The following is a 21,837-nucleotide window of genomic DNA, read 5'->3' on the forward strand; positions in this document are numbered from 1 at the left end:
TCTAACAGTAACAGTAATTGCAGTATGGCAGTATGAACAGCTCCAAACAGTAAGGCCTCTGTAATCTGACATTTAGCAGCAGTTGGGCATTTTTTCCAGAAGCTCCTGAACTCTCCTCTATGTTACCCTATGTGTTCATGTACACAGTCATTTAGAAGAGTTTACATTCAGCTGAGTTTACTGGATTTCTCTGAAAGCACAAAAACCACATTCAGTACAAGAGTTTACTGGCATTTAAAACGCCAAATGCGCAGAAACGCACATAAACCTAGGCACGTTTAGCACTTCCGCCTTTATTCATTTCAGTGCCCAGAATAAATTAAAATTCTGACCAATTAAATAATCTGCCAAACACCAAATGCTGCTAAACTCACTTAAACTGGTTTGAAAAACTGCAGCTTAGGTGGGTATTCAATGCTGATTATCTCCTGTTTGGAGAAGCAGCATTTACAATAAACCAGTATTCATGAAGCCTTACAGTTAGTTGCAGTTGCCATCAGCCTGTCATTGCTTTATATGGTCTGAGCATCCGCAGCTCTTCATACACACCTGTCATTCCAGCTAAAGGAATCCACAGATTCTTGCCACTGGAATTCACAGTATGTGCTAATTGCCCAGATGAATGCACCCTATGGGCTGCTTCTCACAACACTGCATGCTAAATTGCCATCTGTTCACTGCACTGCATTTACTTTCTAACTTTATGTCGCAAAGTGAATTTTCATGTCTGTGACATGCGGTACCTTCCACAGCAGTAGAATGCTACATGTCAGCACTGTACCACAGCTCATTGCAACATACCTCCCTGCTGTGTTGCAGTATAAATGGGACACAAAGAAAACAATAGTTTTCTATGTGGCCTAGCAGTGACCTGCATTGATCCCATGCAGAAACATGCAGGTCCCCGCGCTTTGTGCGAATCAGCCCTTCCTTGACTTCACTGCTTTGATTCCGAATTTGAAGATACGTTGGTACAGTGGCTGTAGTTACAAAGGTTAGTGTAGGCTTTTTAAAGCTTATTTGCTGCTAGTTAATAATATGTAAGTATGTAAATGTTTATAGTCTGGCCATGGTTCTACTTTAAAAAAGAATTTCAATTATGGTCTCCACTGCTGCCACGCTGCATTCTGAATTCAGGAAGTTGGGTGCCAATCAGAGAATGCTTTGCATTTACTGTATGAATGAAAAGCATTCTCTGATTGGATGAGGTGGAAATGCAGGGGGTTCAGATTGCAGCAGGGCACCTGTTCTGCATGGGGCCCAGAAGCAAGTGGAGATACTGAAGTAGCCTACTACAGTGATTTCCAGCTTCCAGAAGGATCTCACAGATATGTATGCATAGTTACATTGGTCCAAGCTGTAACTATGTATAAAATATCCATACCTGTAATTCTTCTTTAAACTTTATCCCAATATTCAAAACTATTGGGAATCTTTAGGGGAATCTTAAAGTGGTATTAAACCTAAAAACAAACATTTATTATATTGCAGCTTTCCAACTCTTGGATGTAGTGGCAGTATTAGTTTGTTTTCATAGCCTTTTTTTCTTGGTCCCATATCCCCTTGTCATAGTTTGGACTTTAGACAGATCAATGTTTTAACATTGATTTCTTTTACAGGATTGTTTTAGGATAAATGGGAGATAAAGTTGTCTGCTGAGTGACCCACTGTTTGTTCTCTTTGTAGTGGTGTGCTCATGCTGTTCTATGATAAATTTTAATGATTAGTAATCCTAACCAACCACTTTAAATTCAGCCAGGTTATGGATTTAAAGTTCAGTCTGGGAAATTTGTTGCTCCAGATGAACGGAATTGCAAAAGGTCTATGTTGATGGAAAGAGTAGGGGAGTGAGGTTGGACTTCTAATTATCAAGGTTTATCACAGGACATCTTTACTTAATAGGGTTCGTGACTGATTCCATCATAAAGAGAAGAAATGCTAGGTCACTCTAAAAACTGTTATCAACCATTTATCCTAAAGCAATCCTTTGAATTAAAACCTTAAGACACTTCTTGAATGTGGCCTCCTTTCCTCCCAGGGCGTGTATTGACAGGTACACTTGCATTGAGGTCATTTTGAGGTGCTTTTGAGCTTTACATTTCACTGCTAAGTGTATTTGACCATCATTAATTTTCTATTGACTTTTTTTGGGGAGAGAAGTAGCTCACAAAAGCCTATCAATCCAGTGATGGCCAAAGACATTACTGTTCTGTGGATTCTATTGATCATTTAACACCTCAACATGCAGTTTTATCTTGCATTTTAGAATCTTATATTTGTGACAAGAATGGGCTACTCCATCTAAAAATACTATCACATTCTCCAATTCCCTTATGCAGGGACAAGATCTACATTTAGAGTTCAATGATTCCTACATTAGGATTTTCTAGGTCTCTGCACTCCTCACAGATTCATAGACCCTTTTAATTTATCAGGAATTACAGTATAATTACAGTACTTAATTTGTGCACATAGTCTGAAAAAGGGGAAAACACACAGTGAAGTTCAAAAGACTAGGTAGTTTTTGCTCTGCTTCCCTTTCCCCCAATTTTCTTTTCTTCTCTTTCTCTTGTTGTTCCTATTTTCCATTACCTGAATGAACTCTTCTCTATTTGCCTGTTGGCTTATGCTTTTTGTCTTTAAATAAAAGGGGTCACAAAAACTAATGGCTGTCAGTAATTAATGCAAAGGTAGAACAAAGGTAGTAATAAACCCTCAGTGCTTCTCAGCTTAACACATAACATACGGGGGAGGAGCCTGACTATGGCGTCTGAGGAGGGCTCAATGTAGGAGCTCCCGGACGAGTTCCACTGCCTGACCTCCCTAGGAGCCCCTGTGATGTTGGGGGTTGATGAACCGGGACTTACCTCTGTGTGAGGGGTCCAGGAGGTCCTGCCAGCGGTGGACAGGGGGGAGAGAGCCAGTACTTGGCACGTAAAGTGCTTAGCGGTGTCGGAGAGCCGGGTTGCCGGGAGACAGAGAGGCGCGGCATGACCACGCGATCAAGTGATCGGCCGAAAAGGACTGCTGGGAGGCAAGAAAGCCGGCCGGTGTTTGGTGGGGAGAAGGAAACGCCGGTCGGTTCGCGGATCTGACCAGCCGCCTACCTGGAAAGCCGACTGGGATACCATCCAGCAACAAGAAGAGGACACCCGGAGGATTCCCCCTAGAGATGTGATAAGCTGAGCTGAAGAAGGACTGCTAGGAGGGGCCCCAGCCGTCTCACAAGAAGAGATCTCTGAGGAGGGTGAGTGAGACGAGCTGTGGATTGATTTGTAGCATATAACATACTGTGCTCAGGATAAGGTTGAGGAGGAAGAAGGGTAAGGGGGAACCCCAGGGTGTATAAAGGAGAGGAAAGCAGAAGAGGATGGGTGAAAAGAATAATTGACTGGATAAAGCTGAATTTGAAATAGAAATACACACTCAGCATTCATTTTGAGTATTTAAAGGAGTAAAAAAATCTACAGAAGATATGAAAAATAAAAGTACAAAGGGAAGTGGGCTCAAAGGGTCCCAAACTGGCACAATAAAAAAATACACGTCCCAAGGAAATGTGACTCCAGAAAGGCCCCAAGGTAAAAGGGGAAGTAGACTCCAGTCTGGAAAATAGCCCTAGACTTTCATTGGGCTTGAATACTAGTAGTCACCTAGTATCAGGAATAGCGGAGTCCGATAAGGAACTACAAGTACCAAATAAAAAAGAGATGGCAGAGATGTTTAAAGACTTGGAGAAAACAATAAAGCAAGAAATGGTTGGTATCCGGAAGGATCTGGGGCAGTTGTTGACGAGAGTGGAAGAAACAGAGGAGACAGTTAAGAATCAGGCCCAGGACATTTCCAGATTAGAAAAGAAGATATTAGACATGGGAAAAACACAAATGAAATTGCTTTATAAAGTAGAGACTCAAGAAAATAGAGAATGGAGGAGGAATATCAGGATACAAGGGGTCCCAGAGAACCTAAAAGGAGAAGCATTACAACAGGATATAAATAAAATTTTGAACTCCATGGCGGGGAGAAATTATATGGAAGAATTAAAAATAGAAGAAATGCACAGAATTGGGAAATTCCAACAAATTAATGGGAAGGAAAGACCGAGGGATATAATCGTTAAATTTTATAACCTTAAGGACAAAGATGAAATTTGGAGAAAGATAAAAGGAAGAACAGTTATTAAATGTGGAGATTTGGATATTCGGATATTTGCAGATCTAACACCAGAGACGCTATGGAGGAGGAGATCTTTAAAACCTTTACTAGAGCAGATGAGAAAGAAAAATGTGCAATATAGATGGGGGATCCCGGAATGCCTAATAGGATGGAAAAACGGAGTTACGGCGTACTTGAGATTTCCAGAGGATATGAGAAACTTCTGTGACAGGCTTGAATTACAAAGAATGGAAATGGCTGGATGGGAAGAAGAAAGAGAAATTAGAACTATAAGAAAAGAGGACTGACAGTTTGTTAGGGGGGGGAGGTAATGGGGGGGAGGAGGAAGGGGAGAGATCTGGACTTTTTTTTTGTTTTTGTTTATTCTCCCTCTGACTCTCTCCCTGCAGGAGGCCTTAACCCCCTTACTAAGACCTTGTTGGAGGAAATAGACTAGAGTAATTGATAGGAATTAATGGAGTAAGGGGAAGGAGAGAGAGAGGAAAAGAAAAGAAAAATACATCACGGGGGCCACCAGGGAGGATAGGTAGAGGGGGAGATGTCCATGGGCGGAGCTATACCCCAGGGATCAAAATCTAAGGTGGGATCTCCCACAAATGATTAGTAGGCATATTGGTGGCCTTAAAAGAGGGGGGGGGAGGGGGGTGGAATGAGGGAGATTGGGGAGAGGAAGGGGTTGGTGGCGGGAGGGGACAGGAGAGGGGGGGAGGGACAAGGGGGGAGAAACGGCTAGTGGGATAAAAACGCTCTATAGGAAAAAGAAAGAGGAAAGTAAGGAGGGAAAAGGAGTCAGGAGGAAAAGAGTAAGATGGAAGAAATCCAATATATAACCTACAATGTAAAAGGGTTAAGCTGTCCAGGAAAAAGATTTAGGTTATGTAAAGAACTACAACATAGAAAATCTTCAGTGGTATTCCTGCAAGAAACACACCTAGAGATAGAGTCGAAGATTAGACTGAGGACCAGATATTTTCCAACATGGTTCTATGCGGACTCGCCAATAAAAAGAGCAAAAGGAGTTGCTATAGGCTTCGCTAAAAATATAAGGTTTGAGGTTGAGGAGAGATTAACGGATTTGGAGGGAAGGTTTCTATTTCTGAGAGGTAAACTACAGGGAATTGAATGCACAATAGCAAACATATACAGTCCTAACAAGAAGCCAGAGACATTCATGAGAGAAGTGTTGAAGAGACTGATAGACTTTAAAAGAGGGTGTATGATTGTAGCGGGAGACTTTAACCTCTGTATGGAACAGCGGTTGGACACTATCTCTGGTATACGGAGAGAGGAAAGCAAGTCCATGAGAAGGTTAAAGAAACTGATGCATGAGTGTCAATTGGTGAACATCTGGAGAATTAGGAATATGAAGGAGAGAGATTATACTTTCTTTTCGCATATACATGGGACTTATTCTAGACTAGATTACATCTTAGTAGAACATCAAATGATAGAGTGGGTGGGGGAAGTAAAAATAGGAGAAAGCACTCTGTCGGACCATGCCCCGGTTGCAATGAAGTTAAAATGGGGTAGAGAGGAGCGAGAGGGATATGTGTGGCGGATGAATGAGGCACTTCTCATGGATGAAGAGATTGGTCAAAGAATCGAGAGGGAAATTGAATGGTTTTTTAAAGAGAATGAGACAGAGGATGTGTCGGTTGCAACGGTGTGGGAAGCACACAAAGCTTACATCAGAGGTCTTCTCATTGCAATGGGGGCAAAAAAGAAAAAAGAAAGGAGAGAAAAGATAAATAGATTATTAAATGAAATACATGATATTGAACAGGTGCACAAAAGGGAAAGATCTAAGGAGATAATGCAGCTGTTAATAAAGAAAAAAGAAGAATTAGAGAATGTAATGGAGGAAGAAAAAAGAAGAGTCTTTAATAAAATAATATGTGAAAGGTACAGATGGGGAGATAGGCCGGGAAAGTATTTAATGAGAACTTTAAGAAAGAAGAAAAATAGAAATTATATTGAGAAAATAAGAAATTTCAAGGGGGAATTTGTACACTCAACCAAGGATATTGCCAGAGTATTTAAAGAGTACTATAATGGGCTGTATAATATTATACCCCAGGACACATTTAAGAAAACGGAAACAGTAAATAGAGGGAAAAGAAAGTTATACCTAGAGGACGCAGGCCTGCCAAAATTAAGAGAAATACAACTGAACTCTTTAGAGGAAGAAATAACTTCAGAGGAAATAGAAATAGCGTTAAAAAGCATGGCGGGAGGGAAAAGTCCGGGCCCGGACGGATATATCGTTAAATATTATAAAAATATAGAGCTTTTAATACCTAAGATGAAGATCTATATGAACACCTTGGGGAATGGGATGGAGATGAGGGAGAATCTCTACAGGCCAATATAGTACTGAAACAGAAGGAAGATAAAGATCCCTCGCAATGTGCAAGTTATCGCCCAATAGCGCTATTGAATGTAGACACTAAAATATTTGCAAAAGTGCTGGCAAATAGATTAAAAGAACTGATGCCAGAGTGGATACACAGAGATCAGGTGGGGTTTGTCCCGGGAAGAGAGGGTAGAGATAATGCTTTGAGATCACTGTTGATCATCCAGGAGGCTAAAAAAGGGAAAATCCCAATGATACTGATGTCGATAGATGCTGAGAAAGCATTCGACAGAGTAAGTTGGGGTTTTATGATGGATACCCTGGAAGCGTTAGGTCTGGGAAACAGAATGAGAGGGTGGATTGGAGAGTTATATAGAGGGCCTACCGCCACCATAATGGTAAATGGAGGAAGATCAGAACATTTTAAGATGTCAAATGGCACAAGACAGGGATGTCCCTTGTCTCCATTGTTATATGTGTTGTCACTGGAGCCCTTGTTGTCTAGGATTAGGAAGAACATAGATTTAAAAGGAATAAAGATAGGACACAAGGTTGTGGCGTACACGGATGATCTGATGTTTTATGTTGGAAACCCCAGAACATCACTTCCAAATTTAATGAAAGCACTGAAGGAGTATGGAGAACTGTCAAACCTGAAAATTAACCCGACAAAGACTGAAATCTTAAATATAAATCTTAAAAATAGTGAAAAAGAAAAACTACAAGAGGAATTTCCTTTCCTTTGGAAAGAAAAAGAATTAAAATATTTAGGAATAAAACTATCAGCCTCAACTAAGAACCTATATAAAGCAAATTATATAGCATTATTAAATGAGATCAAGGAGGAACTAAGGAGGGTGGGAAATGGGAATCCATCGTGGATAGGGCGCATAAACCTGATAAAGATGGTAATTGTCCCCAAAGTATTATATACATTTCAAATGATTCCAATCAAACTCCCGGAGGCATATTTCAAAGAACTCAGGAAAATGATAATAAAATGTATATGGAGGAATAAAAAACCTAGAATAGGCTATGAGACGTTGACTAGAAGTAAAGAGAGAGGAGGATTGGGAGTAACAGACTTTAGGAGATACTATAGAGCGGGGATTATTGCGAGAATCTTTGACTGGATCCATAATCCGGAGAAAAGTTGGGTTAAAATTGAGAAAGCACTGAGTGGAATAAGTTTAAGTAAAAGTATTTGGGTACCTGCACAATATAGGGAATTAGAGGAGAGCACTAGCACGTACACTCTTAACGTTTTAAAAGAATGGGATTTACTACATAGACAAAAGGGGTGGGTTTTTAATTCACAATTAATACCACTCAGGAACACAAAATATTTCACCCCGGGCATGGACAGTATAGCAGGGAAATGGATTATAAAACAGGAGGCACAACTGAGAGACATAATGGTAGGTGAGGAAATGGGGTCATATAAGGATATGGAGGAAAGAACGGGAGACGTCTTCAATAAAATGGATAGACTAAGATACTACCAACTGAAGTACTTTTTTGAGAGCCTCCCAAAGCCTATAAGAACTAGAAAAGATTGGAATCCATTCGAGAGAATATTGGAGTCACGAGGAAATGGTAGACACGGAATGGCAAAAATACACAAAATATTAATGGAACTTGACACTGATACAAATTTAATGCACATAGAGAAATGGGAAAGAGATATGGGAAGAAAAATAGAAGAGGAGGAGCAGAGGAAAATGTTCACATTAATTCACGAAAATATCAGTATGAGGGAAGTAGAAATAAACTATAAGTGTTTAAACAGATGGCACATCACCCCAAATGTGGAGCACAGGATAAATACGGAAATGTCAAAGATGTGTTGGAGAGGTTGTCGAGAGGTGGGCACGTGGTATCATATGTGGTGGGAGTGTTCAGAAATACAGGTGTTTTGGCGGAGGATAGTTTATTTGATAAGGAAAATTACTAAAATCAATATAGGATTGGATCCAGAACTATGTCTCCTCCATATCTCAGAACTCTCAATGAAAGCATATAAGAGTTCGGGGATATGGCACTACCTGACCGCAGCAAAAAGTCTGATCCCCAGGTACTGGAAGAAAAGAGAGGTGCCAACTGAGGAGGATTGGATGGATAGAGTAAATCAGATATCCGGGACAGAAAGATTATACTATACGTATGAGGACAAGTTGGAGATTTGCAATAAAAAATGGAAAGGATGGGAAGATTACAAAGCAAAGGCGAAATATATGAAGAGATAACACTCCTGGAAGTGGGTTTAGAATGGGGTTTAGGAACAACAGCAATATATGGAGTCAACGAGATAAGAAAAAAGGTGGAGCGTGGGAGGGAGGGGGGAGGGGATAGGGAGATAGAGGTGGGGGTGTAAGGGAGGGGGGATGGAAAAGGAAGTTATATATATAAATAAATAAATTACATAAGGAGAAATTACTGTTTAGATAACTATTTTAATAGAAATGTGGAAATGTTTTGTATATGACTTGAAAAATGAATAAATATTTATTAAAAAAAAAAAAAAAAAAACACATAACATAATAAACATTCCCTTGTAAACTATTTGTTAAAGTAGTTCTAAAGGCTCTATCATTCTATGCATGAAGGTAAAAAACCTTCTCTGTGCAGCATTGCCCCTAGCCCCTGTCCCAAGCCCCCTCTCGATCCAGTGTTGTGCACTGGAGTCTCGGCTAACCTGGGACTCCCTCTCTTCATTGGCTGAGACAGAAGCAGGAGCCATAGGCTCCCACTGCTGTAAATCATAGCCAGTGAGCTAATGAGAAGAGAGAGGGTGCGGGGCCGGGTTGTGGCTCCGTGTGTGAATGGATACATGGAGCATCAGGTGCCCCCATAACTAGCTGCTTGCTCTGGGGGCACCCGACAGGAGGGAGGTGTCAGAAGCGCCGGCGGGGGACCCAAGAAGAGGAGGATCCGGGCTGCTCTGTGCAAAACCACTGCACACAGCAGGCAAGTATAGACATGTTATTAAAAAAAAAAAAAAGCCAGTAGAATAATTTTAAAATTCTTGCCCAAGCACATCTAGTTTACAACTTTCAAAGCTGCTGGCTCCTGCTCTCTCAGTGTTGCTTCCCTGAGCTTTCAGCATTTACATGAAAGAGTTAAAATTGGACAGTGCAGTCTTCTCCAGTCTGTGAGCTTGGAGAAGGGGGGGGGGGGAAGAAAGGTGCAGTAGGGCAGTGTCTTACCATCTTAGGGCATAGGGCATTGTGTTTCTATTGATGTGTACAGTGTAAGGAGACACTGTTCTGGTCCCTGCCTGCAAAGGTGACTCCATACACTGCAAGAGAAAGGAGTCACTGGGGAAACCTGGGGCAGCAGTCATGGAACCAACGTAAACAGGGAAATGGGCATTTATTCAAAGATATTGAAGCTGGATACTCAGTAAGTGATTTAATCAGCTGCTAAAATTGAGGGTTTAATATAATTTTAATCACTGTCATGGATGTTGGAATTACATTTATTCTTTAACCTTACCAAGATCAACTGCTTTATCATATAAAAAATCTATGAGAGTTTCCAAGCAGTCTATGGCTGTCTGCACAAGAAATGAGTCCTTCTGTATTTAAAGAAACACAAGCACACACATACAAATAGTGTAAGAAAGCTGTTACAAACATTACATTTGCGAAAACCAATTCACAATAACATTTTCACCAGTTATTCTCCGCCCTATAACAGAAATACTGCTACAGGGTGGCACAGCTGTGGAAAATCATGTATATATACGTGATTTGCATTTCGGGGTAAAGGGCACGTGTGCATGTGCGCACCCTACCTGCGCTGCTATTGGCTGCTGTGGATGTCCATCGGTGATTGTCGGCAGGGCTGAGACGGCTGTTAACAACACAGATCTCTCTCCTGTCTGCATGGACATGCTGCTTTGTATCTCTGCACAGCAGAGAGATACAAAGCAGCATGTCTCCCAAGTAAAACACAACACAGCACACAATGTAAAATACACACAGCACACAGTTAACCCTTTGATCGCCCCAGGTGTTAACCCCTTCCTGTCCAGTGTCATTAATACAGTGTCAGTGCTTTTTATTAGCACATATCACTGTATTAGTGTCAATGGGAATGTCAGTGGCCATTAGTAAGTTCCCATCCAAATTTCAGTATATAACCTGCCAGTTGTAGACGCTATAACTTTCACATAAACCAATTAATATACACTTATTAGGATTTTTTTTAGACATGTAGCAGAATAAATTTTGGCATAAATTTATGAAGAAATTTTAGTTTTTAAATTTATTTTATTGGATATGTTTTATAGCAAAAAAGTAAAAAATATTGTGTTTTTTTTCAAAATTTTTGGTCTTTTTCTGTTTATAGCTTAAAACGTAAAAAAACGCAGAGGTGATCAAATACCACTAAAAGAAAGCCCTATTTGTGGGAAAAAAATTACAAATTTAATTTATGTACAGCATTGCATGACTGTTTCAATTGTCAGTTAAATTAACGCAGCGCCGTATCGCAAAAAATGGACTGGTCAGTACGGGGGTAAATCCTCTGGAGGGCAAGTGTTTAAACTAGGCCATATGTCAAACAAAAATGTACCAACATAGTTTAGCCACAGTATGAGTGGCTTTGTTGCTTTAAAGCCCAACTCCAGCAGAAACTTTCTTTCAGTTGTAGAAAGAGTGGAAAACTGCTAGTACCTCTGTAACCTTTTTAATTCTGACTGTTTCGACAAAGGAATTTCCACCTCTCTAGATATATTACACTGATACAGTTTCACCTAACAGACATACTGGCATTAATATATATATAGAGGAACAATAACATGTATTTGGATAAAAAAAATCTGTCTGTACTACTAGAGAGTAAATTAGTTTATTAGACATATCTATTCCTCTTTTTACTGCAGAAATAGTAAAGTTACCATGAAATGAATATATTCTGGCTTCATTCACACGTGCTGAAGCTTGTACACCGTGAACTGGCCATTTGTTTATACAGCTGGAGCCACGTGGAGTAGCATGCAGGCAGCCCACTTAGACTACTTTCACACTGAGGAGTTTTTGAAACGTTTTTGCATTAAAAAATGCACCTGAAAAGCTCAAGAAAAATGCTTCCCTGTGTATTTGAATGTATATCTATGTATGTTTTCACACTGAGGCATTGCGTTTGCAGTGCGGTGTAAAAACTCCTGCTTGCAGCATCTTTGGGGAATGTTTGTTGAGTTAAAAAACCACTCCAAAAACGCCTCTTCCCATTGAAATGAATAGAAAATGCATGAAAAACGCCTGAAAAGCCCCTGAAAATGCCTCTAGGAAGTGTTTTTGGTGCAGTTTTTAAGTCGTGTACTTTAAAAATGCTCCGAAAGCGTGGCAAAAGTGCATTAAAAATGCCTATGTGTTTTTGCGGCAGATCAGTTTGAAAGTAGCCTAAGTGCAGGGGAATTCAGTGGCTGTACAAAATCAGCCACTAATCCTAATGTGACAGGTGTGCGGGTGCAGGTGAGTGGCCCTGAATGCAGAAAGTGTGAGTTCAGGGCTTCCCACAGTAACCAGCAAGCCTGTCGAACGAGCGACTGTGTCCATGCAGCCACTGCATACTTATAGACTTTTTAGTGAGATACTTAGGGAAGTCACGTCTAAAGGGATGCAGAACCTGACACTTTTCTCAATAGAACCCTGCAAGTGAAGCAGCTGATTGGGCACAAACAGCAACAGTGCACATTTTTATTTATTTATTTATCGAGTTTATATAGCACCAAAGGGTTTGCTCAGCGCTGTACAATAGAGGGGGGACAATACATGAAACAGTACAGTAACATCAAACAGCACACAAGGGGTAAGAGGGCCCTACTCTTTCGAGCTTACAATCTAGGAGGGAGGGGGTAGAGGTACAGGAGGAAATGGCTGTGAGGGATGGAGTGGTAGGAGGAGGGAAGGGCAGCGGCTGTTAGGTGAGGGTGGGGTAGGCTTCCCTGAAGAGGTGGGTTTTCAGGGAGCGCCTGAAGGTGAGGAGGGAAGGTGACAGTCTGATGGATTGGGGTAGTGAGTTCCAGAGGATGGGGGAGGACCTGGAGAAGTCTTGCAGTCGTGCGTGGGAGGAGGAGACCAGGGAGCAAGATAGAAGGAGGTCCTGTGAAGAGCGAAGGGTACGGGTAGGGTGGTACTTGGGAATCAGGTCGGTGAGGTAGTTAGGGGCAGTGTTGTGAATGGCTTTATAGGTCAGAGTGAGCAGTTTGAATTTAGGTGGATGAGGTGGATGAGTCTGGCAGCTGAGTTCAGGATGGTCTGAAGCGGGGAGAGTTTGCACTGGGGTAGGCCGATGAGGAGGGAGTTGCAGTAGTCAAGGCGTGAGATAATCAGGGAGTGAACGAGTAGTTTAGTGGTGTCTGGGGTAAGGAAGGAGCGTATTTTGGCGATGTTGCGAAGGTGGAGCCTGCATGTATTTGTGAGTGATTTGACATGAGGTTGGAAGGAAAGGTTTGAGTCCAGAATGACGCCAAGGACCTTGGCTTGCTGGGCGGGATTGATGGTGGTGTTGTTGGTAGTGATGGAAAGGATGGGGGGGGGCACAGGAAGGGGGAAAGACGAGAAGCTCGGTTTTGGAGAGGTTGAAATTGAGGAAATGGAGCGACATCCAGTCAGAGATGTCGTTTAGGAGGTGAGTGATGCGGGCGGAGAATGTGGGGGTGAGGTGAGGGGTGGATAGGTAGATTTGAGTATCATCAGCATAGAGGTGGTAGTTGAAGCCGTGGGAGTGTATGAGTTTGCCAAGGGAGGAGGTGTAGATGGAGAAGAGAAGGGGTCCAAGGACAGAGCCCTGGGGGACCCCAACAGAGAGGGGGAGGGAAGAGGAGGTGGCGCCGTTGTAGGAAACGCTGAAGGAGCGTTGGGATAGATAGGACGAGAACCAAGAGAGAGCGGTGTCTCTGATGCCAAGGGAGAGTAGTTTATTAAGGAGGAGGGGGTGGTCGACTGTGTCAAAAGCCGCAGAGAGGTCTAGGAGGAGGAGGACAGAGTAGTCGCCTTTGGCTTTGGCGGTTAGTAGATCGTTGGTGATTTTGAGGAGGGCAGTTTCGGTGGAGTGTAGGGGACGGAAGCAGGACTGTAGTGGGTCAAGGAGGTTGTTGTCAGTTAGGTGGGCGCTTAGGCGATCGTAGACCAAGCGCTCAAGGAGCTTGGACATGAGTGGCAGCAGGGAAATTGGTCTGAGGTTGTTGAGGTCAGTGGGGTCCAGGGAGGGCTTTTTGAGTATGGGGGTGATGTGCGCATTTATGGACATAAACAGCTATTTATTCAAAACAAAAGTTAGGAATCTGCAACAAAATTTGTTAAAGTCCTTACAATGTACAAAGATTGCCAGAGGGGAATGGGTTATCCTCAACAAAAGTGTGGTTACTCTTTAAAATCTACAGGGTAATATACTATGTGTAAAGTTGTACACAAATTTAGGTGGTTTTACCGCTAGAGGGCAATTTTGTTTACAGAAATGATTTTGCCTTCCTAAGAAATGTCCTTAGTTACATTTTAACACACATCACTACAGCAGTTACAATATGTTATATGTTTCATGTTTGTAATGCATGCATCATCTTTGATCAGCCTTTTTTTTAACTGATATACTGTGGTACATAGGGTAAACACTTACAAATGAATAGCTTAAAAGTGAATTAAAAGCAGTATATAAAGTCACATATCTTAAAGTTCTCGGCAATGTGCGTGCATGTTTAGTAACATCACGGCTTCAAGCTTCAACCATCCTTTCTAAGTGTTTTCAGCCGATTTAAATAAATATCGTAATCAGATTTACACTATGGGAGGTGTTATTTGCATTCATTACATGTATGATGCTGATGTATTGCTGCTGAATATTGAGGGAACGATTTGGAAGTGAATGATTACCCTATGTACCACGGTGCAGATGAACATCTTGCTTGACATAAAAGCTGTGTGTGACTTCTCATGTGTAAGCCTCAGAGTACTTTGTCTTGGTGGATAACACGCGGTGAGAGTGGATTCATTGAGTTACGTTTCCACACAGTCTATTAGGTTCACTTAAAGGACTACTATTTCATGTGAAGTCTCCTAACGCTTCTACTAAATGTATTAATCAGTTATACACTATGGGGAGCATTATTTGCATTATAGTGCAGTGCCTTGAAAAAGTATTCATACCCCTTGAAATTTTCCACATTTTGTCATGTTACAACCAAAAACCTAAATGTATTTTATTGGAATTTTATGTGTTAGACCAACACAAAGTGGCACATAACTGTGAAGTGGAAGGAAAATGATAAATGGTTTTAAACATTTTTTACAAATAAACATCTGAAAAGTGTGGTGTGCCCCCCTATTCAGCCCCCCTGAGTCTATACTTTGTAGAACCACCTTTCGCTGCAATTACAGCTGCAAGTCTTTTGGGGTATGTCTCTACCAGCTTTGCACATCTAGAGAGTGAAATGTTTGCCCATTCTTCTTTGCAAAATAGCTCAAGGTCTGTCAGATTGGATGGAGAGTGTCTGTGAACAGCAATTTTCAAGTCTTGCCACAGATTATCAATTGGATTTAGGTCTGGACTTTGACTGGGCTATTCTAACACGTGAATATGCTTTGATCTAAACCATTCCATTGTAGCTTTGGCTGTACGTTTAGGGTCATTGTCCTGCTGGAAGGTGACCCTCCACCCCAGACTCAAGTCTTTTGCAGACTCTTAACAAGGAGGCGCCCAGATCCTGGCCCCCCTATGTGAATGAGTATGGGGTACATGGTCCCGCTACTCATTCCCAAAAAACAAAGTGTAGTATGAAAATAGACAGGGCATGGTCTTTGACAAATCCTTTATTAAAAGAAAAAACTAAAAGAATGTCCCCCGCAGTAGATCCAATGTCAATCACGATGTCCGCTGCTGCCGACCCGAAAAAATTAAAAAAAAAAGGCTCAGCTCTCAGCATACCTTGGTTTACGAATTTAATTAGTTCTGTGGGACTTTTCGTATAGCGAAAAATTTGTAAACCGAAACGCTGTTTCCCATAGGAATGCATTGAAAATCAATTAATCCATTCCGGAGGTCAGAAAAAAATAAACGCTACTAAAATACTGCATAAGTTATTTTATAAAGTCATGTGGTATTTTAGTAGTGACAACCATGTGTTAATGTTTCAGCTGGCAGCAGGGTTCCCCACTAACAGCTGAATGTAAAAGAAAGAATTGCCTGCAATTAAAAAAATTATTTAAAAAACGACGTGGGGTCCCCTTCCCATCCATACCAAGCCCTTCAGGTCTGGTATGGATTTTGAGAGGAACTCCCAGGCCAAAATAAAAAAAAAAATGGTGTGGGGCCCCCCCCCCCACAAAATCCATACCAGACTCTAATCCGAGCATGCAGCCTGGCAGGTCAGGAAAGGTGGGGGGGGATAAGCGAGCGCCCCCCCTTCCTCCTAAACAATACCAGGCCACATGCCCTCAACATGGGGGGGTGCTTTGGGGCATTCAGAAAGGTCTTGTTTAACTGAAACATGTTAGTGTTGATTGCATTCTGGAACTATTTTTACTCCGCATTTGAAAAATTTCTACAATTCATCTTGACCCTGTTGCCGATCCTATATGATTTGTTGGTTCAGCAGATGAAAACCACAGGAGTCACATGTCTCTGAGGGGGAGCCTGGATAGGAGTCAAGAGCCGGAGAGCCGCTGGGATGGGGGTCACAAAAGGAGTCAGACCTGTGTGGACTGTGGAGAGAAGAATACAGGATGGAACCAGAGCTGCCAAGCTGGAGTCCAGAGAAGACTGCCTGACTGAGCCCTGCACGGTGCACCTGCAAGGAGTGAAGCAGAAAACCACATGTGGACTGTGCACTTCTGGATAGAGTGGATGGAGACCGATTAGAATGCACAAGCTCTCTTAGCACAGAAGATGATCAAATCAAACATATATTGAAGCAGAAAAGCACATGTGTACACTGTTCTGTATGGCTATATGCAGAATTTCTAACACTTACATACAGTGGAACTATGGAGAATGAACAAAGCCACCCTCTAACAGTAAAACTATCCAAAACTCTGTCTCTGGGGTCTGGTAGGGCACAGCTTGAAAAAGCTGCTCGCCAAATGCGAGGGGAAATCCTTGTGTGGCGAGCACAGATGGAGCGGCTCCACCTGCGCTCCAAGCATCATTGTGAAGCCGTGTTCCGGTTTCCAACTTCCGGTTTCCGACTTCCGGCTTCTTCTTTGGCACCGCCATTACACTGGCAGCGCCGCTGAGAGGACAGGTTCAGGAGAGGTTCGCTCTCCTCCGCTGAGAGGAGACAAATAATGATCCATTATGAGAATAGGAGATTAATGGGGCAATAGTAATATTAATCTCATATAAAAGATACAAATGTCCCTTGAAAAAAAAAAAAGACGCAAATTAGAGTCAGTCCCTTCAAAGGGGCATTCAGTAAATGAATAAAAGCTGAATTAGAAAGCTAAAAACAAATACATATTAATGCAGCTCTGTATTAATTAATTCATCATTTAATGTATTTTTCTTTTTACATGCAAGCACAGTATGTACCTATATTTAACCTGGTATCAGCCCCTGTACAGACTGGGAGTGGGAGAAGCAGCACAAGAAGCCAATCACGTGTGCTGCAGTGCTGATATATCCTGTGCATCAGGAGGATGCAGCTCTCCCTGTGTAATCATTGGGCTCTGTGCTCTGTATATCAGGAGAACGCGGCTCTCCCTGAGTAATCATTAAATCATCAATGAAAAATACAAAATGTTTACTATAGGTTTAAAGCTGTAAAACTTGATATTTTTTATTGGACCCTATTGCTATTAAGCTATTGCTGTTATGTTTAAATTGACATAATAAAGCTATGTTATAATTGCAGTTTTTTAATTTTTGGACTCTTTATTCATAAGAAAAATGTAATTTCATAAGCTTTAAGGGGGCATGGTTGGGGCAGGGCTGGGGGCGGGGTTGAGGAACAGGCCAGGGGTGGGTTTGGAGGTGGACCTGGGCAAGGTTGGGTGGGGAAACTGGTGGAGAGTTAGGTTTGTGCCTGGCTAGTAGGTCTAGACTCGAAATTTTAAGCCCAGTGGTAGGGTATATTAAAGGCTACGTTCACCTATTCATGGATGAAGCAGTAGGATTAACTCCTTGGCTGCCTCTTCACCTCCAGATATGACAGGTTACAATAAGAAGCCTATCAATATTTACTCTCTGGTGAGTGTACATCCATCCAAGGTGGTGGATTCCCTTTGTGAATATTTGCACGATTGCACTTTACACTTGATCTACATAAGGATGTTTTCCGATTATTCGCTGGATGTTATTTGATGTCATATTGAATTATGGACATTTTTTGTTTCACTATATTGCACTTTATTGCACTGAATAGCACTTTACCTTGCGGAATCCTTTCCTTATATCTTTATATACGCAAGGTGATATATATAAATATATACTGTATTTTACCATTTCACCTTTTATCGATAAGATTGTGCGTTAGATAGAAAAACTGTAGTGTGAAAAAAGACAGGAGACAGGCTTTGACAAGTCCTTTATTAAACAAAGAAAAATAAAAGAATGTCCCCCGAAGTAGATCCAACGTAAATCACGATGTCCGCCGCTGCCGCCGCTACCCAGAAACCCGCTCCTGACGCTGGCTCCCTGCCGTCTGCCTGCTCCGCTAGCTTGACATTTCTTAAATATGTAAGGGGCGGGGCCACCCAGTGACATCACGCTTGTGGCCCTACCTCCTTGTGGCGTCATCAACTTGGGCATGGTTGTTCAATGATGTCACAAGGAGGTGGGGCCACACGCGAGAGGCAGATGGCTGGGAGCCATCGTCGGGAGCTGAACCTTTTTTTTTTAATTATTTTTTCGGGGCGGCGGTGCGAAGATTGTGATTGACATTTGATCTACTGCTGGGGACATTCTTTTAGTTTTTTTCTTTTATTAAAGGATTTGTCAAAGACCGTGTCCTGTCTTTTTTCACACTATATTTTTGGGAATGAGTAGCAGGACCATGTACCCCATACTCATTCACATGGGGGGGCCGGGATCTGGGCGCCCCCTTGTTAAAGGGGATTCCAGATTCCGATAAGCCCCCTGCCCACAGACCCCCACAACCACCGGCCAGGGTTGTGGGGAAGAGGCCCTTGTCCCCATCAACATGGGGCAAGGTGCTTTGAGGGGTGGAGCCCCCCTGCCCCATAGCACCCCCCCATGTTGAGGGCATGTGGCCTGGTATGGTTCAGGAGGGGGGGCATTCGCTCATCCCCCCCTTTCCTGACCTGCCAGGCTGTATGCTCGGATAAGGGCTTGGTATGGATGGGAGGGGGACCCCACGTTGTTTTTTTAAATTATTTTTTTAATTGCCCGTAATTCTTTCTGTTACATTCAGCTGTCAGTGGGGAACCCTGCTGACAGCTGTAACATTAACACATGGTTGTCACTACTAAAATACTACATAACTTGATAAAATAACTCATGCGGTATTTTAGTAGCATTTACTTTTTTCTGACCTCCGGAATGGATTAATTGGTTTTCAGTGCATTCCTATGGGAAATAGCGTTTCGGTTTACAAATTTTTCGCTATACGAAAAGTCCCGCAGAACGAAATAAATTCGTAAACCGAGGTATGCCTGTAGTTACAAAAACTGGAGTTGCTGATCGTCTAGGCAATCGCAGTGGAATTGGGAGAGGGTACCTGTCAATTTAGTGTACCCGCTCCCCGAAGGTGCCAATCCTTAAAGCGGAACTTCCCTTTTTGGGTGGAGTTCCGCTTTAAAGTATTTGTTTATTAGCTGCAGACCATCTTGTTTCCACACAGGTCAACTCAAGGAACAGATTCAGCCTTGTTTTGACAGTTGTCTACATGATAACTCTCCTCAGAGTTTTGTGATGGTTAGTTCAAACTTTAAGGGCTCGTTCACACCATGGTGCAGAGACGTCAGTTTTTCTGCACAAAATAAACATAAAATTAGTGAAGCGCTTGTATCTCATGAATACAATCATGTGTCTCCATAAAGTATAATAGTAAATCAAAGTGACCACTATATATATTAAAAATATGTGAACTCCCTCTAGTGGATAGAAAAAATAATGTCAACCGAAATGACTATAATAGCTAAATATCACACATTAAGAACCTAAATATGTAGTGCATAAATCAGATATACTAAACAAAGTATATATACATGAAAACAGAATAATTGGCCACATACAATGGTGTCTAAATCAAACATAACTAATATATGCCATAAGTGAAAAAGACAATATCAAAGGTGAAAAAATATTCCATGCATGTGACTGTGCTTTAAGCTGGGACACACACGTGATCTCCACTTCTAAGTGCAAGTACTCTCCTTCAAATGGCAGCAATGCCTGCTCACCTCCCTTCCTCGACCCACACAGGGCCTCAAAGCAGTTACCACCTCAGTGGTGTATTCCTCTGGCAGACTCCTTAATCCTCCTCCTCTCTTATGCAACTCATAAAAAGACAAGAAAGCCTTCCATAGTGTAGTAAGTTTTAATAGGCAAAGTAAAAAGTGACAAAGTAAACCACTCACATGCTCCTTTCCATAAACAAGCGTTTTTCCCAACCTGTGGGTAGATATGCATGCACCTGGGGGAATCCAATATGGCCACTGCGTCCGGACATACGTCACCAGGAAGTAGACAAACCGACGCGTTGCGTCACGTGCGTCGTGACTTCATCAGGGTACCGCCCCCTGGTGACTCAATGGTATTTATAGAAAAAAAAAAAAAAAACCTAATTGGATTCTATTGTGAGGGTGGGCATACGGCGGACATCTTATTGAAGTCCTGCACTCACATATCACATACATGAATCTATCCCATATATGAATTCTAGTGCTGGGTACGAATCTCCCTATATCATATTCAAGATATATCTATGTGGGAAAAGAACGGATGATATATATAAACCTATATAAACCACATCTACAACTAAATAGATGCACTGTTATCGAATCATGAACTTTATTAATCATAAAAATGTTAAAACCATTACTCATAATGGGCTTCCTTATTAAATAGATATATATCCTAAATGAACTGAAAAAAATAATAATAAAAAAAAAAAAAAATAAATAAATAAAAATAAATAAATAAATAAAAATAAAAATAAATAAAGATAAATATAGAAATAAAAATAAAAAATAAATATAAAAAAATAAAATAAATAAATAAAATAAAAAAATAAAAAAAAAATAAAAATAAAAATAAAATAAAAATAATAATAAAAAAACAAAACAAAAAAAAAACGGTCATTCGGATAAATGCTCAAAGAGCTCGTTAAATGTCAATTTTAAAAGGAGAATTAAAATTAAAATTAAATAAAGTGGCATGCACAAATACCAATAGCTTGGGTTTACAAAAAATACATTTGTCATATTAACAAAATTAAAAAATACAATAAATAAGTTAATATTACCAGAGATAATTTATATATAAATTATTATTACCAGATCAATCTTTTAACATTTAAAATACACATTTTAAAAATCGCTAATAAAACAGTTGAGATCAAACTCAATATTAAGGCCATGCGGTGCCTGTGTATGCATGGTATACATCCATCTCGACTCTGCCTGACTAAGGGATTTAATCTTATTACTCCCCCTCCAATGACTCACATACTTCTGTATACCCCAAAACTTGAGTCCTGACGGGTCTTTATTATGCTGTTTTAAGAAGTGCCGGGAAACGCTATGTTTAGGGAACCCCTTTTTTATGTTTTGTACATGTTCCCTCATGCGTTTCCACATAGGCCTTTTGGTTCTTCCTATATACTGATAACCACATGCACATTCAAGGCCATAAACTACTCCCTCTGTGTGGCATGAAATGAAATCTTTAATCTTATATGTTGTACCATCATAATTGGCCTTGAAAGTGTTACATTTGCCATTTTTACCCTTGGTTGCTCTACATGCGTAACATTTTCGGCACGGAAAAAAACCTACTTGGTCAAGAAATGTAATACTCTTCTTTTTGACTGGTGGCTCAAGTACATTTTTAACTAGTTTCGTCCTCAGAGAAGGGGCCTTCCTATATATAAATTTTGGATTATCTCCCAAAATCTTATTTAGATCAGGGTCCGTCTTAAGAATAGACCAATGTTTAGAAAATATTTTCTCGATTTTTTTATAATGGACATTGTAGTCCAGAATAATTGCCATTTGACTCTCAAAATTCTCCTTTTTACTTTTGTCTACAATCAGTGACTCCCTCTCCATATTTTGCACTTCAATTATTCTCTTCTCTACTTCTTTCTCAGGGTAGCCTTTTTTGATAAACTTATCTCCTAAGGTCTT

At 41.1% G+C, this 21,837-nt stretch overlaps 1 protein-coding gene across 1 annotated transcript in view; it reads right to left on the reverse strand.

The window, feature by feature from the left end:
* Positions 1-21,837, reverse strand: part of MEI1 (meiotic double-stranded break formation protein 1) — a 576,193-nt gene that overhangs the window by 50,604 nt on the left and 503,752 nt on the right. The window contains exon 28 of the mRNA XM_089687729.1: positions 10,022-10,103. Coding sequence (XP_089543855.1) covers positions 10,022-10,103 — 82 coding nt within the window. The remainder of the gene's footprint in view (positions 1-10,021; positions 10,104-21,837) is intronic.

Source organism: Staurois parvus, unplaced genomic scaffold (assembly GCF_062004578.1).
Source record: "Staurois parvus isolate SC_StPar_1 unplaced genomic scaffold, SC_StPar_1.0 ptg000436l, whole genome shotgun sequence".
NCBI classification, from domain to species: domain Eukaryota; kingdom Metazoa; phylum Chordata; class Amphibia; order Anura; family Ranidae; genus Staurois; species Staurois parvus.